The sequence below is a fragment of the Sminthopsis crassicaudata genome, chromosome 2 (assembly GCF_048593235.1).
Source record: "Sminthopsis crassicaudata isolate SCR6 chromosome 2, ASM4859323v1, whole genome shotgun sequence".
Taxonomy (NCBI): Eukaryota; Metazoa; Chordata; class Mammalia; order Dasyuromorphia; family Dasyuridae; genus Sminthopsis; species Sminthopsis crassicaudata.
Window position 1 is genome coordinate 441,572,505 of NC_133618.1, and position 15,774 is coordinate 441,588,278.

The following is a 15,774-nucleotide window of genomic DNA, read 5'->3' on the forward strand; positions in this document are numbered from 1 at the left end:
AATAAATGGAAGTGAATGATTCAATGAGACATCAAGAATCAGTCAAAATTTTTAAAATGGGGAAAAAAAGGAAAAAATTTAAAAACTTCATAGTCACTATATGAACTTTTAAGTTTGTGTCAACTCGGCCCTAGACTGACCTTTGGGTATATTTTTGGGGGAGTGTGTCACGAACTGATGTAAGGAAAATACTTTGTAATCATTCTTATTTCTATGTTATTTGAGTAAATGCCTTTGCAAAAGAACTGAATTTGATTATCAAGGGGAAGGATATAAGAGAGGTCTGATGAATTAGTATTTGGGAAACTAGACCTTCACAAAATTACTACAGAACCAAGCTACTAGGAGCCAGGTGAGTTAGATGAATGGATCCTGAAGGGGCATTATATTTATATTACCTTTCCTTGACCTGTCAGTTTGGTTTTGTTATCAGATAGCTTACATTTTCTTCTATTTAAAAAAATCTTTTGATTTTGGTCTAATCTTTTTTCTTGTTTCATAAAGACATTGTTTTCTGTTTGGGCTATTCTAATTCTAATTTTCAAGGAGTCTTCTTTCTCTTTTTTCTTTATAAGAAATGTTAACTTTTTTATTTTATTTTATTTTTTGTTTTCTATGTTTTTCTTTTCCTTATTTAGAGTTCAACTTTTTTTTATTTAAAGCTTTTTATTTTCAAAATATATACATGGATAATTTTCAACATTCACTCTTACAAAATCTTGTGTTCTAAATAGTTTCCTTCCTTTCCTTTCATCCCTACTCCTAGTTGGCAAGTAATCCAATATATGTTAAACATGTGCAATTCTTCTATACATATTTCTACAAATATCATGCTACACAAGAAAAATCAGATCATAAAGGAAAAAATGAGAAAGAAAACAAAATGCAAGCAAATAGCAACAAAAAGAGTGAAAATACTGTGTTATAATCTATACTCAATTCCCACAGTCCTCTCTCTGGGTGAAAAGGCTCTCTTCATCATAAGACCATTGGAACTAGCCTGAATCATCTCATTATTGAAGAGAGCTATATCCATCAGAATTGATCATCATATTGTTGCCATGTATAATGACCAAGGAGTCTATTTCTTGAATAAGATTTACTTTTTCTTTTCTAAGCCATGTATTTGTTTTCCAATTCTTTCCTTAAGAATTTTTTTTAAATTGTATTTTTTCTTGTAGAAAATCCATTCCCAAATTCACTCTGCCTTTGAATCTCTGCTTATAATTATTATGAGGTTAGATTTAAAATGATTTTTGATAGTATTTGAGATTTTTTTTTGATAGTGTTTGCACTGGACAGAAAGTGGAGAGGATTTAAAGCTTCCTTGCCAGTCCATGCCAGTGAGATCAAGCCCATGATTGGCCACTACATTTTCAGCCTTGATAAAAAAGGGAGACACAGTCATGGAAAGAACCAAAAAGTTCATTTGACACCAATTGGATCAATGTCAAAATGAGAAAAATTGGCATAAATCATGAGCCACTGACAAAAGAACAGAGATTCAAGGGTCAAATCTTGATGCCCTTAATGAGACAAAACACTCCCCAGTGCATTTAGGAAATTCTTCATCCATAAAATAAAAATGCTAGAAGTGCTCCTGCTGTACACCAAATCATCCTATGTGACAATTGCTCACAAAGTAAGGTCATTGAGGGGAGACCAGGTCAGCAGATTATCAAGATCATCAATCCAACTTTGCTCAAAGAGCTATAAAACTGTGCATGCCCTTTGATACACAGTACCACTATGTAAATAAGGGAAAAGGATCCACATATATAAAAATATTTATATCTTTTTGTGAATGGGAAAGAATTGGAAATTAAGGAGATATAAATCAATCAGGGAATGGCTAAATAAGTTGTGGTATATTGATGTAATGAAATACTATTATGCTATATGAAATGATAAGCAGGTAGATTTCAGAAAAACCTGAAAACAAATATAAATTGATACAAAATGAAGTGAGCAGAACCAAGAGAATGTTGTATATAGTAACAGCAATCTTGTGCCATGATCCACTATGATAGATCTAGATCATCTCAGCAATACAATGATCAAAAGTCAATTCCAAAAGACTCATGACGGAAAATACTATTCATATCCAGAAAAAAGAACTATGGAGTCTGAGTGCAGATTAAAACATACTATTTTCACTTTTTTTGTTTTATTTTATCTTTCTTGTGGTTTTCTCCTTTTATTCTGATTCTTTTTTCACAATGTGACTAATATGGAGATACATTCAAAATGATTGCATATGTATAACCTATATCAGATTGCTTACTGTCTTAGGGAGCAAGGAAGGGAAGAAAGAAGGAAAATTTGGAACTCAAAATCTTATACAAATGAATATTGAAAATTCTTTTACATGTAATTGGAAAAAATAAAATAGTATTAAGTGGAAAAAAATTATCAATCCAAATGCTCGATTGAAGAATAAAGTAAATGATCCGAATACACTTCTTCCTTTGCAACAACAACAACAAAATTTGGTTCTGCACATATATATTGTACCAAGCATATACTATGATATTTAATATGTATGGGAATGTCTGCCATCTAAGGGAGGGGGTGGAGGGAAGGAGGGGAAAAATTCGGAACAGAAGGGAGTACAAGGGATAATGTTGTAAAAAAAAAAATTATCAATGCTTATGCACTGTCAAAAAATGTTAAAAATTATAAAATCAATTTTAAAAAATGTTTAAAAAACTTAATAAAAAAAGAATAAAGCAAATGAGTTAAAAAAAAAAGAAAGAAAATGAATAAATCTCTATCATTTGGGCTAAATCAGACTTCAGACTACCAACTGTATTTGAAGAAGGTGGGGCAAGGTGTGGGGATGGTGAGGGTACATGGAGGTGGTAATAGAGAATTATGTTCAGAGAGTAAGATGTCAAAGTCAAATTTCCTGAAACTGGGATATCTTGCAATTGCTGAAGCGAGGGAAAAAATCAAGCATATGAGGAGAAATGATATGTAATTCCTCACTTCAAAGCCATTGGAGGATAGTTTCTAATATAAAGTCCTTTTGCTAAGCTTGCCTTTGTCTTTATGCAAATGTCAGAGCATTGGTATTTTTGAAAGAGGATATTTGTAAATTTACATAGATCACTTCATTTTGTCATCAGAATGACCAACTGCCCACTGTGTACAAAGTTTATAACAACTATTCCAAATCTTTTCCTCTCTCAATGCATCCAAATGACCTAGTCTCCCATTTTAGTAAGAAAACTGAGACCAGCCAACATGAGTTTTTCTGTTTCTCATAACTTCTCAAAGTCATTACCTATTTTTTCTATCCAAAAAAGAAGAGATATAGACAATTCTCATCAAAGTTAAACTTCTTTTCTTTTTTTTATTTTAGCTTTTTATTTATAAGATATATGCATGGGTAATTTTTCAGCATTGACAATTACAAAACCTTTTTTTCCAACTTTTCTCCTCCTTCCCTCTACCCAAGATGGCAGGTTGACCAATACATGTTAAATATGTTAAATTATAAGTTAAATACAATATATATATATATACATGACCAAACAGTTGTTTTGCTGTACAAAAAGAATCGGACTTTGAAATAGTGTACAATTAGCCTGTGAAGGAAATAAAAAATACAGGTGGACAAAAATAGAGGGATTGGGAATTCTATGAAGTGGTTCATAATCATCTCCCAGAGTTTTTTCCCTGGGAGTAGCTGGTTCAGTTCATTACTGCTCTATTGGAAGTGATTTGGTTCGTCTCATTGTTGAAGAGGGCCATGTTCATCAGAATTTATCATCATACAGTATTGTTGTTGAAGTATACAATGATCTCCTGGTCTTGCTCATTTCACTCAGCATCAGTTCATGTAAGTCTCTCCAGGCCTTTCTGAAATCACAAAATTAAACTTCTATCTGGATTCTTGATATTCATGTTTTCTTAATCCTAAAAAAAAACCCTTTCTTCAATTCTTCATTCATATTCACTTGTCCAGCTTTCTTTTCCCCTTCCATGCTAAATTCTATTAAAAAGTAGTGTAAATGTGAAAGCCAAGAGCAATATCAATAGGACAATCTAAAGAGAAGTTTGTAGGAGAAGAGGAGGAAAATTGTTTACACTTAAATTCTCAATGTCTTATTACTACCTGCTTTTTTCTTATTTCCTTACAGTCTGGCTTCTGTCCTTATCACTCTACTGAAACTGCTCTCAGAGGTCATTGGTCACCTCTTAATCCTCAAAATCACCATGACCAAGTTCCAGAACCAGAGACAGCATCTGCATTCCTTTGCTACCTTTACAGTATAGCTGCTTCTCCTTTGACCTCTTTCAATTCCACAGGGTCTCAAATACCTGACATTTTCCTCTTCTTCCTTGAACTTTTCAGCTTTTGGCAGTCTTGACTACCTGGACTTTTTTTTTCCCCACTTTATTTCAGAGAATCTTTCCTCCCTTGAGTTCAGAGAGCCTGCTCTTCCTTCTGACTTCACTGTTTTACACAGTTCAACGTCTCCCATATTTGAAACCATGGATTTCTCTGAACTTTTACCTTTCTTTTCCTATTATACCAATCAGTTACTAAGTCTTAACAATGACAAATATTAAATGCCTACTATGGAGAAGGGAATAGGAAGACAAAAAAAGTTCCTACTTTCAAGGAGCTTACATTCTTTTAATGGAGCGCAACATGAACACCCAGTAAGTGTTTTACAGTACAGGGAGTGAAAAAGGTAAAGGAGAGAACAGATAAAGTCCTAGTTAGCAAAGTGTCATGGACAAAGTGCTCAACTTGGAATCAGGAAAAACAGGGTTCAAATCCCAACTCAGACACTTATTAGTTTTATGACTCTGTGCAAATAACTTAGCCTCAATGTGCCTGTTTCCTCATCTGTAAAATGAAAATATTGGTCTTGATGGCTTCTAGGTCCCTCCCAGATTTTAATCGATGATCCAGTGAGGTAGGAGAGAGTACCAATAGCTGGAAGAATCAGGGAAAATTTCACAGGGGAGGTACTAAGCAGAGCCTTGAAAGAAAATAAAAATTCTAAAAAGCTGAGATGAAGAGGGAGCCCATTTTAGGCAGGAGAGATGGTTTATATTTTTAATAATAATATTTTATTTTTCCCACTTATGTAAAAACAATTTCAAACATTCATTTAAAAAACTTTTTTGAGTTCCAGATTTTTTTCTTTTCCTCTCTTATTTCTTCCTGCTCTGAAACAGTAAGCAATATATTCTGGATTATACATGTTCAATCCTGTAAAACATATTATCATACTGATTATATTGTGAAAGAAGACACAGATTCAAAGGAAACAGAACCTACAAAAATACATAAAGTGAAAAATAGCAAGTTTCAATTTCCTTTCAGATTCCATCAGTTCTTTCTCTAGAGATGGATAACATTTTTTTCATCATGAGTTCTTTGGAATGTAGTTCCAAACCGCAGGAGAAATATGGAAGTACATGGAGGCAAAAGAAGATGGTTCATCTAGTTCAGGAAACAATTAGCAGTACAGTTTGGCTAGGAAACAGAATGTATGAAAGGGAATATTGTGATATAAAGATGGAAAGGTAGATTAGAATCAGATTGTATGGGCCCTTGAAAACTGACTGACAAATATTTCATTCTCCAGACAATAAGATATCTCTGATCCATCAAAAGTTTTTGTGCAGGGGAACCTCTCCCGTAGAAAAATGATTTTGGTAGAGATTTGGAAGGGATTAGTGGCAGAGAGGTTAATGAGGAGACTATTGTAATCATACAAGTGAAAGGTGATGAAGACCATTAACTATGATGTGAGTGGAGAAAATGGAGTAAATATAAGAGCCACTGTGAAGGTACAATTTATATAAGTTTTGGCAGTGATTGGATATAGGAGTTAAAGGAAAGGGAAGAATCAAGAATGACTCTAATGTTATGAACATGCGTGACCAGGAAGACAGGACGGCCTTCAGTAGAGATAGGGAAGATAGGAAAAGGGAAGAGTCTGATGAGAGATGGGCTAGAGATAATGAGTTTCATTTTGAATGTGTTGAATTTGGGATATCAGTGGATATCCAGGTGGGAAGATCTAGCATACAGTTGGAAATGATGAATAGGAGTTCAGAGGAAAGATGAAAGCTGGATAAATAGATTTGGGTGTCCAACCTGTTTAAACATTATAATTGAATTCATAGGAACTCATGAGGAAATCAAGGGAGAGCTTATAGAGAAGAGTACCTTCTAGCCCTGTTTCTGACTTTTGGGATTTCATAGTTATATCTCTGTTCTTGTCTCATTTTTGAACTTTTCTTGATGCTTGGAACTTTCTTGCTCTGGAATATCCTATTACTGTCTGAAATACCTGCTTGCAAGGTCTCAGGTCAGCCTGCTCCATTGACCTTCCCTATTCCTAACTTTCTTGACTTCAAAATCATTGTTATCCTTCCAATTCTGCAGCTCTTCCTTATGGATAATATCTTTCCCTCCCCATAGAATGAAAACTCTTTGAGATCAAAAATTATCTTTCTTTTTGCTTATACAATCAATCCTAATTATTCATGGATTCCATATTTGTGAATTCTTCTAGTCATTAAAATTTATTTATAACTCCAAAATCAATACTCATTTGGTCATTTTTGGTCATTCTTAGACATGTACAAAGTGGTGAAAAATTTGAGTTACCCTATGCATAAGTTTCCAGGTAAGGCTGAATAAGGCAATATATCCGTTTTCTTGTTTTAATTCTTATCCTGTAAATAAGTGTCCTTTTTGCTATGTATTTAGTGTTATTTTTTTGTGCATTTTTGTGCTTTTTGTGCAATTTAGCTGTTTAAAATGGCCTCCAGGAATAGTGCTGGTGTGCTTTCTAGTATTGCTTAAGCACAGGAGGCTGTGAGGTATCTTATGGAGAAGGAATGTGTGTTGAAGTTGGATAATGCATGAATTACGGTGCCATTTACTATCAGTTTACTGTTAATGAATTGACCATATCATATATTCAGAAAAAGGAAAAAGAAATTCCTGTATAATTATGCATAAGAAATATATGTTAAATAAGATGCCTTTAAACAAAAATACATAAAACAAGGTTATATATTGATTAGTTGATGAAAATGTAATGACCAGAGGCTCTCAGGAATCAAACCCCATAGCTCCCTTAGGAGCAATGGTTCAATATTTGCTAATTCAGTGTTTATGGCAACTTTATTGAGCATAAGTACTGCAAATGACAAAAATTGACTGTATGTTATCCTAAGCACTTTCTACAGTTTCTAACAGTAAGTTACATAATAGTAAGTACATAAAAAGGGTTTGTTTCCTTTTTGTCTTCTTTCCAACCTTGAAGGACATTTGTATTTAAGAGCAGAAAGGCTTTGATAAATCAACCAAGGTGAATGAAAAGGAGGGGTTAGAGTGTTAGATAATCTAGAATGGGAAGAGCTAAGAGATAAGTCAGGTAAAGCAAGGGAGAAAAAGTGTCCAGATTCTACCCTCACAATATGTTTCTTTACCATTTCCTCCATTTTTAAAGTGATGTGATATTACTTTAGTAAAAACTGTTATTTCCTACCTATAGTTGCCAATCCATCCCTCCTCATAATGTTTCCAGAATAATCTTTTTTAAAAAAAAACCATAGATTTGGATTAAGTCCTTAGAAATCAGCAGGGGTTACTTATTGCTTCCTGGGTAAAGTTCTTATTCATTCCTTTGTTCTCTACGTTTCTCATGGTTCTCTACATTTTGACACAATCCCACATGTCTAGCCTTATCTCTTATTATACCCTTCGTGTATTCTGTGCTCCAGCTGCACTGGACAACTCTCTATAGCCTCTCCCCTACCCAAACATATAGTAATGTGCTCTTCCACTTCTGCTGTACCCTTGCTCAGACACTGTTCCCCAATCCTGAAATGAGCTGTTCCTCCCTTCTCTCTTGGAAATCTTAGCCCTCCTTTAAAGTCCAGCCCAAATGCCATCTCTTTCAAGAAGCCTTCCCTGATTTCCTGTCACTAGTAATAGTCATAATAAATTATATTTATATAGCATTTCAGAGTGTGTTACATGTATACTTATTTGTTACATATTTAATTATCTTTTTTAAGTCTCATGATAAACCCCTTAAATAGTACAATAGTACTACTATATTAGATACTGTCTCCCTCAGACTTCACATAGCATTTTATTTTGTTCCTCTTTAATGTGCTTATTGTGTATATTATATTATGACGATTTCTATGTTGGTATGTTCCTCCCTTTGCAAACTGTAAATTTCATTAAGGCCAGAACTCTATCTTATCTAAGGTTTTGGTTTTGGTTTTGGTTTTGGTTTGTATTGTGGGGGAAGGGTTTGCTAGCATAGTGGGAAGCACAGATTCGGTGTCTTATAAATATTTGCTTTTTTCATTTCAACAAATATTTAAGGACCTATTCTCTGCAGAGAAGTGTTTAAGGCACTGGGGATGCAATACAAGAATGAAACTCTCTCTGCTCCCCAAAAGTTTACATTGTAGTTTTCTACAATGGACAAAAAAAAAATTGGAAGGACACTGACTCTTTAGAGTAGGGGAATTCACAGGGTTTTTTGCTTTGGCTTGGTTTACTTTTGTGCTCAACACTGTTTTCGTCTCTGGTCAGAATCTGAGCTTTAGAAATGGAGGGTCTTATGCTTATCCCTAATGACCAGAATCTCTAAGATATATTTCTGAAAATTCGGAGAATTTCAAGCCACCTACAAAATGAAGTGCCTAGGAAAATGCCTCAGGGTCAGCTCCAGAAGGAGTGGGTCTGGAGGTCCTAAGTCAGGTCAGTGTCCAACTGGTCCCTGGGAAAGCTGACAGGCCAGCTCTGTCAGTATTTCTGACCTGCTGGTTCCAGGAAAGCATCTTGATCAGTTCTTTTGCTGATGGGGAGGGGCAAATGGAGAAAGGAAAGACATTCACAGCTCCTTCCCTAGCTCCTGCAGACTGTTGCCTAAATTGGAAGTTCAGGTTCTGCCTTCCCACTGGCCAATCCCACTGATGATGTTTAGCACCATACAGAAACACCTTTTATTGACTGTCCTTGGGCCCAGGCTCTTGATCTGATCCCTGATGCTGCCTGAACTCTGGTCCCACCCCCTGAAAGGGCTTGAGTCCAAGGGGAAAGGTGCTCAGTCCCACTTACAGTCAGTAATTTAGGATCTGGAGTTTGAGGCCATAAATCTGCCACATTCCTTTCTTATTTCTGTATTTACTTTCACTGAGTAGGCAAATATAACATGCCGATTTTTCTCTGACTAATGCTGACAAGAGAACTGGGGACTGAAAGAGAAGGCATAAATAAAACTTAACGTAATGTACAGCCTTGGCACTAAGTTTGAGAAGGGGGAGGGGAAAGAAGAGGAGGTCAGGGCTGAAAGTCCAGGGGACAGATTTTAATTCCCTTACTTTTATTCAAAGGGTATTTTTGCTCTTTCTTTGGTCTTTCTTTTCTCTTAGATTACTACAAAGTTGTGTGTGTGTGTATATATAGTTGTTAAGGACAGACTAGGACCATAGTAGACATAGTATAATCTTGTGGGAAATTGTGTAGCTTACTGCTAGTTGTTATATAATGCTGGATATGCCCTATCTTTTTTCTTTGCCTCAGTTTTCTCCTCTGTAAAATGAAAAGGTTTGACTAGGTGAATGCTGAAGGTATAGCTCCAGCATTCTATTTTTTATATTTCAAATTTCTCTAACTCTTAACATTCTGTGTTCTAAGGCCTTCCAACATTCTATATCATGTCTCTTCTGGGTGGTGCAGTGGATCTATACCATCAGGTCTAGAATTAGGAAAACTCATCTTCCTAAATTCATAACTGGCCTCAGACATTTACTCAGGCCCTGGGCAAGTCACTTAATTCTGTTTATCTTAGTTTCCTTATCTATAAAATGAGCTGGAGAACGGAAAGGCAAACCCTCTAATAGGTGTGCTAAAATAATCCCAAATGGGATCACAAAGAATTAGTTACAACTGAAAACAACTGAATAATCACCACCAACAAAAGCTCTGACATTCTGTCTTTCAAAGGTCTCTTTCAGCTCTGTCTTTATATGATATAATATGCAGAACATGCTGGATTTGGCACTAGCAGATCCAGTTTTAAAACCCAGCTCGATCATTGGCTGCTTATGCACCCATGGTAAAGTTGGATTGGCAGCTACAATCCCTCTCCCACTCGGAGATACTGTGACTCGATTTCTCCTTCATAGCTTGGATTTCTCACAGCTATTGTCTGTACATCTGGGAGCCTGGGAGCAATAGTAGTCTTCTCTTGGGGCCAAAGCCTGTGTGGAAAATGAGAGTCAGGGTGCTTGGGCTCTCCCTGAGAAGGCAGAAAGACTTCTTCCTTCCTCCCTGCCTTGCCTCCCCCAACCCTGTGATTACTGAACTTCCAGCGGCAGGTCCGCCCTGGTGGGGCAAGTGGGTTGGCGATGGGTGTGTTGTAACAGCTGGGGAAAGGAGGCAAAGGTGAGCGAGCTGTGGCCCAGCTGGTCACTCCTGGGGCCTCTGCTGGCTGTTTATTACACAAAAGAGAAACTCCTTAAATCACTGCTCCGGCTCACAGGTTCCCACACTGGCTTCCGTTGTAATCTGGGGACCGATCTTTCCTCGGAGACTGGCCGAAAGCTGATTTGCTCATCATTTTCCATTAATTTTTAATGCTAAATTATTGGGGAAAATGTAGGTACGCACACAATAGGTTTCTTCTGTTTGTCAGCTCCCGACAACTGCTTGGCTCTGCAGAATTTACAGACCAAAGGGACTGGAGGAGGGCAAACAGAGGATTCTACAGATTTTGAGGTACTGCTGTCTCACTCTTTGTTTATGATGATGGCCAATGGGAAGCGGTCTTGGGAGTGGGGGCTTGAGGGTGGGACCCTATGCTCTGAGCTGCTTTTAGCAGACTTGAGTCAGGAAATTCAGATTTTAGTCCAGGTCCTGTCACTAACACAGTCTGATCTTTGGCAGGCTTCAGTTTTCCCTTCTGAAGAATTAGCTTGATATTGCTTAGGGTCACTTCCTAATCTAAAGTTCTGTGGATCTGTGGCTCACTACCTGTACCAAAGTGTGGAGGTGCTTGTGACTGAAAGTTCTCTGGCCTGGGGCAGGTGTACAGAAAAAGGAAAAGCGGAGGGTGTCAGTTCTGAGACTAGATGATGGCTTTGGTATGGAGAGAGATTGGATAAATAAAAGGACCAGAGCAGAAATCCTGACCTTCCCTCCCTCCCCCCTCCCCATTCCCCTGCAAGCCCCTAAGAAAACCAAGGGCTTTTGGTTCACTGATTCCTTGTCATGAAGTTCACATTCCTGTGAATTTCTCCATTCCCACCCCCATTTCTGTGCTTTTGAGGACGGGATTGTAGGAGGCCCAGGAAAGCTCCAATGGTGAGGATGAAAGGGAATGACTTTAGCCTGCCCAGGTAAGGGGCCTAATGGATGGAGCATTGAACCCTATCGGACATTATTGGCTCCAAGCCCCAGAAAGGGCAAAGGGTATTAGCCAGTGGGCTAGAGAGGAATTTACGTGGCCCTTAGGGATGCAAGAGGCTGGGCTTTGCAGCTTGAACATTGAAGTGTGGACATTTACTATACCTGGGAGCTCTCCTTTGATTATTTAAGTGTTCTGAGAAGGGGGAGGAGGGAAAGAATGAAAAAGAAGAGGGGAAAGGAAAGGCAGGGAGAGGGTTTTAATACCAGCCTCTTTTCTCTATCTTTTCTAGTTGGCAGTGCTGACATATTTGCTATTTTACAATGGATCCTTCTGCAAGTACTAGCCTCCAGGTAAGCTGAAGTTGGTATGGCCCCTGTATAATACCATCACATTTTAGGGCCCTGAAATTCAAGGCCTAGACCCTTTGGGGTTGCTGGGAAGATAGCTACATGAATGTATTTTTATTTATTTCCAAATCTGTTCTCAAAGGCAGTAAAAAAAATTTTTGTTTAAAAAAAAAAAGATTTTTTTAGATAATGCAATCTTATTCTCTTCTTATAGTAAGTGAACTTTGGGAAGAGTCCTTCTATTTCTACTTCTGTTAAAAATGGGGGAGAGGGTTGAGGGTGGAACTCCAGACTCTGGACTGCTTTTAGTAGATTTATACTAATAGTTAGGAAACTCAGATTTTTATCCAGGCTCTGTCACCAACTCAGTGTGACAGAGGCAAGGTTTTCTCTCTCTCTGGGCCTCAGTTTCCCTTTCTGGAATATTGAGTTTGATAATTTCCAGTATCCTTTTCGACTCTCAAATTCTGTGGATCTGTGACCTGCTGCCTATACCAAAGTGTGGAGAAGCTTGTTACTGAAAGTTCCCTGGTCTGAGGCAGGTAAAGGGGAAAGGAGAAAAGAGAAGGGGCAAGTGGAGTTCTGAAACTGGATGATGATTTTGGTGTGGAAAAAAAAGAACAAATTGAAGAAATTGAGGAGGGGGCCTTGCACCCTATCTGTAGAATGAGAAATTTGCTGTTTTACAATGAATTCTTTTGGAAATCCAGGTGAGTTAAAACTGGTTTTGCTTTGGAGAGGAGGAATCCAATCCAATAAATCTAATAAACATTTACTAAGCATCTCCTGTGTGCCAAGTACTGTGCTAAACTCTGGAATACAATTAGTAAAAAAAAAAAAAAAAAAAAAAAAATAGTCACAACTCTCAAAGAGCTTACAGTCTAAAGGAGGAGACAATAATAAGAGAAGGCAGAAGGGGGTGGGGGGAAGAGATATACCAGGAAACTATCCAGAGAGATGGAGTTGGGGTCATTTTTGCCAAAGGAGCAGCTCTCTGGAAAAGGAAAAGGCTGAAGTGTTGGGAATTTAGTTTACTTAAATGCAATAGTGAGATACCCTTCTTGCCTACTCTTGTTCTTAAGGCCAGAGCTGTGGAGGTTGTCAAGAGACCTGGGTTCAATCCTGGTTCTGTCACTTATATTCACTTTTACAGGTCTTAGTTTCATCTGCAAAGTAAAGGCCAAAGCAAATGAGCTTTAATGTTCCTTCCAGCTCTAAATCTATGAGTTTATAATGGTTCTGTGATTTTATCTGAGGTAAAGGTGTGAACTATGTAGTAGTAATAGAAAAGATAAATCTGGAAGGATAGGTTGGAAGGGGCTGGGAATGGTGGATGTTTTTATTCTTGTTATGATTAAGATGTCTGGCCTTGCTCATATTGTGGGTAGAAACTGGATCTCTCAGGTGAGGAAATGTCCTCTACCAATGTTGGTCAGCACCTGCTTTGCAACTTCTGAGAGTCCTATTTTGCATGAAAAATGGTTTGGATTGAATGTAAGTAATATTTTATAACTGAAAATTAGACTTTAATTAGTATGCATTACAGGTAATAGAATAGGGATATTGCAAATGGAATTCCTTCTTGAATTAAAAGTTGAATTAAAAGACTATCTTCTGAGATTTCTTCTAAACTTTCCAATCTATGGCCTGAAGAAATTTTAAACTATCTGGAATTGGCTCAGATTATATAAAAAGTGTCTCTATTTCTATTAGGAGAGAGTGAGTAAAAGGGTTCTCTCTTTCATCAGCCTCCTCTAAAGACTTAAAGGGCTTTATTTAGGATCATGTTATTATTTGTTCTGAGCACGTCTGTGTTTTTTAATAGACTTTTTCCTTTTGATAAACCTTTCTTTTCTAGACAGGAAATGGTTCATGTATCACTTTCTTTATAACCTTTCTGGCTAGTCTGCCAGGTCTAATGCATTGAATGGAGATATCTCTGTATAAGTCTTACGTGTGGTGCAGGGGTGGAAGCAATATCCTTCCAAGAAGATATGCTGAGCAAGAACAAATTAATTGGGACACTGTAAGATAATGAAGCCAAATAAATAGGCCCTTTAGGTTTAGTTATTTATTAAATTATTTGTTACAGTCTTTAACACAAAAAAAATCAATTCAAACTATGTTTATTTAGTAACTTATGTAGTAAATTAATTTCAATGTATAAAATATTCTAATTCTTTTTTTTTAGTTCCTCTGAGTCTTAAAGGGAATTAAAAATATCAAAAAAAATTTTCAATTAGAAAAAACCTGTATTTTTTCCTCTTTTCTTTCTAACCCATTAAAAAAAGAAAGAAAAACAAGACTCATAGCAAATATGGGCTTTTTTTACATTACAAAAGGAGAGTAATAGTTGAATACAGCTCTAGACCACTAAATGCTAGTCAGGAAGAGTTTGGATTATCTTTTAGATATTTACTGGCTGTGAGACCATAGGCGAGTCTTTGAACTTCCCAATAAAATAGAGATGATCAGGGGCAGCTAGGTGGCGCAGTGGATAGAGCACCAGTCCTGAATTCAGGAGGATCTGAGTTCAAATCTGACCTCAGACACTTAACACTTCCTAGCTGTGGGACCCTGGGCAAGTCACTTAACCCCAGCCTCAGGGGGGAAAAAAATAGAAATAATCTTAGCACATACCTTTCAGGATTGTTGTGAGGTTAAAATGAGATATTTCCAGACCTTAAAGCACTGTATAAATAGTAATAATTATTACAGTGAAATGACTCAAGTCAAGAAGCTTTCATTAAGTACCTACTTTTAGCCAGGCACTGTGCCCTAAGGGACACAAGGAAGGGCAAAAACAGCCCCGGAACTCAAAGAGTTTAGAATCTAGTAAGAAAGATGACAATGCAAAAAATTATTATATATGTACATATATATGCATATATGTGTAATACACACACACATACACACACTTAGATACATACATACTGGCTGTGTGGCTAGGCAAGTAAATCACTTAATCTCTGTCTACCTTAGTTTCCTTATCTGTAAAACAGGGATAATAATAGCACTTACCTCTCAGAGTAATTATGAATATAAATTGAAATACCTGTAAAGTGCTTGATAAGTCTTTTGTTATTGCTGTTGTTGAGTTGTTTCCTACTTTTTGTTATCTTGTGGACCTCATTCTCCATGGGACCTTGGGAAGGGTACTAGAGGAGTTTGCCATTGGATTGGTTTGCTATTTTTTTCTCCAGTGGATTGAGGGCTTGTCCAAGGTTACCATCTTAAGGCTGGATTTTAATTTAGGTGTTCCTGATTCTAGTGGAGCTAGAAAATGTTAAAAAAAAAAAAAAAAAAAAGTGCTATAAAATCCTAGCCTATTATTATGTTCAAACTGGATAGATTCAAGATGTAGATAATCTCTGAGGGAAGCATTAGCATTTAGGGTGTATGGAAAAAGATTCTTGTAGAATCTGGGATTTTAGCTGGTTCTGAAGGAAATTGGGAAGTCAGAAAGTATTGAGGAGGAAAGCATTCCAGGGATGAAGGATAGCCAGTGAAAATGTAAGTCAGGAGATAAAGTATCTTGGATGATGAACAATCTGCTTCTGGATCAGAAAGTCCTCAGAGGAGAATAAGAAAGGTAGAAAAGGGCTGAGTTCTGAAGGGCTTTAAAAGATATTGTATTTTGTAATGCCAGAGAAACTGAGGCAAGACAAAAATTAGAGAGTATTTAATAATTTATTTAAAAGGGAGAGATTTACTGGAACCAAATGGATCCATGGTTTGGTCCCAGAGCCGAATGAGACTATTGTCTCCAGGATCCAGCAAACAATGTGAGTTCTCAATGACGTATATACACCGACTCAGACTCAGGGGGTAGACTGAGGCAGGGGCTGAATCAGGGTGCTGAGAGCAGGAACGGGTCTCTGACAGGGTGGGGTGGGCCACTGGAGATGGGATGACATAATGGGGGGAGGAACCCCAGAGATGGGGAGAAGCATCTTAATAAGGTGGTATCTGATATATCTGGGATGGGGAGAGGCATTCTGATATTCTAAAAC

At 37.1% G+C, this 15,774-nt stretch overlaps 1 protein-coding gene across 2 annotated transcripts in view; it reads left to right on the top strand.

Moving 5' to 3' along the window:
- The first annotated feature begins 10,446 nt into the window (after positions 1–10,446).
- The window catches only part of SGK2 (serum/glucocorticoid regulated kinase 2), a 50,801-nt gene continuing 45,473 nt past the window's right edge, over positions 10,447–15,774 (top strand). Inside the window, exons 1-2 of one of the 2 annotated variants that reach the window (XM_074292612.1) lie at positions 10,447–10,783; positions 11,704–11,764. In XM_074292612.1, the coding sequence (XP_074148713.1) occupies positions 11,735–11,764 (30 nt within the window). In that variant the 5' untranslated portion in view covers positions 10,447–10,783; positions 11,704–11,734. Of the gene's footprint in view, positions 10,784–11,531; positions 11,765–15,774 lie in introns of those variants that run through there. The other variant, XM_074292613.1, reaches the window with a different exon arrangement.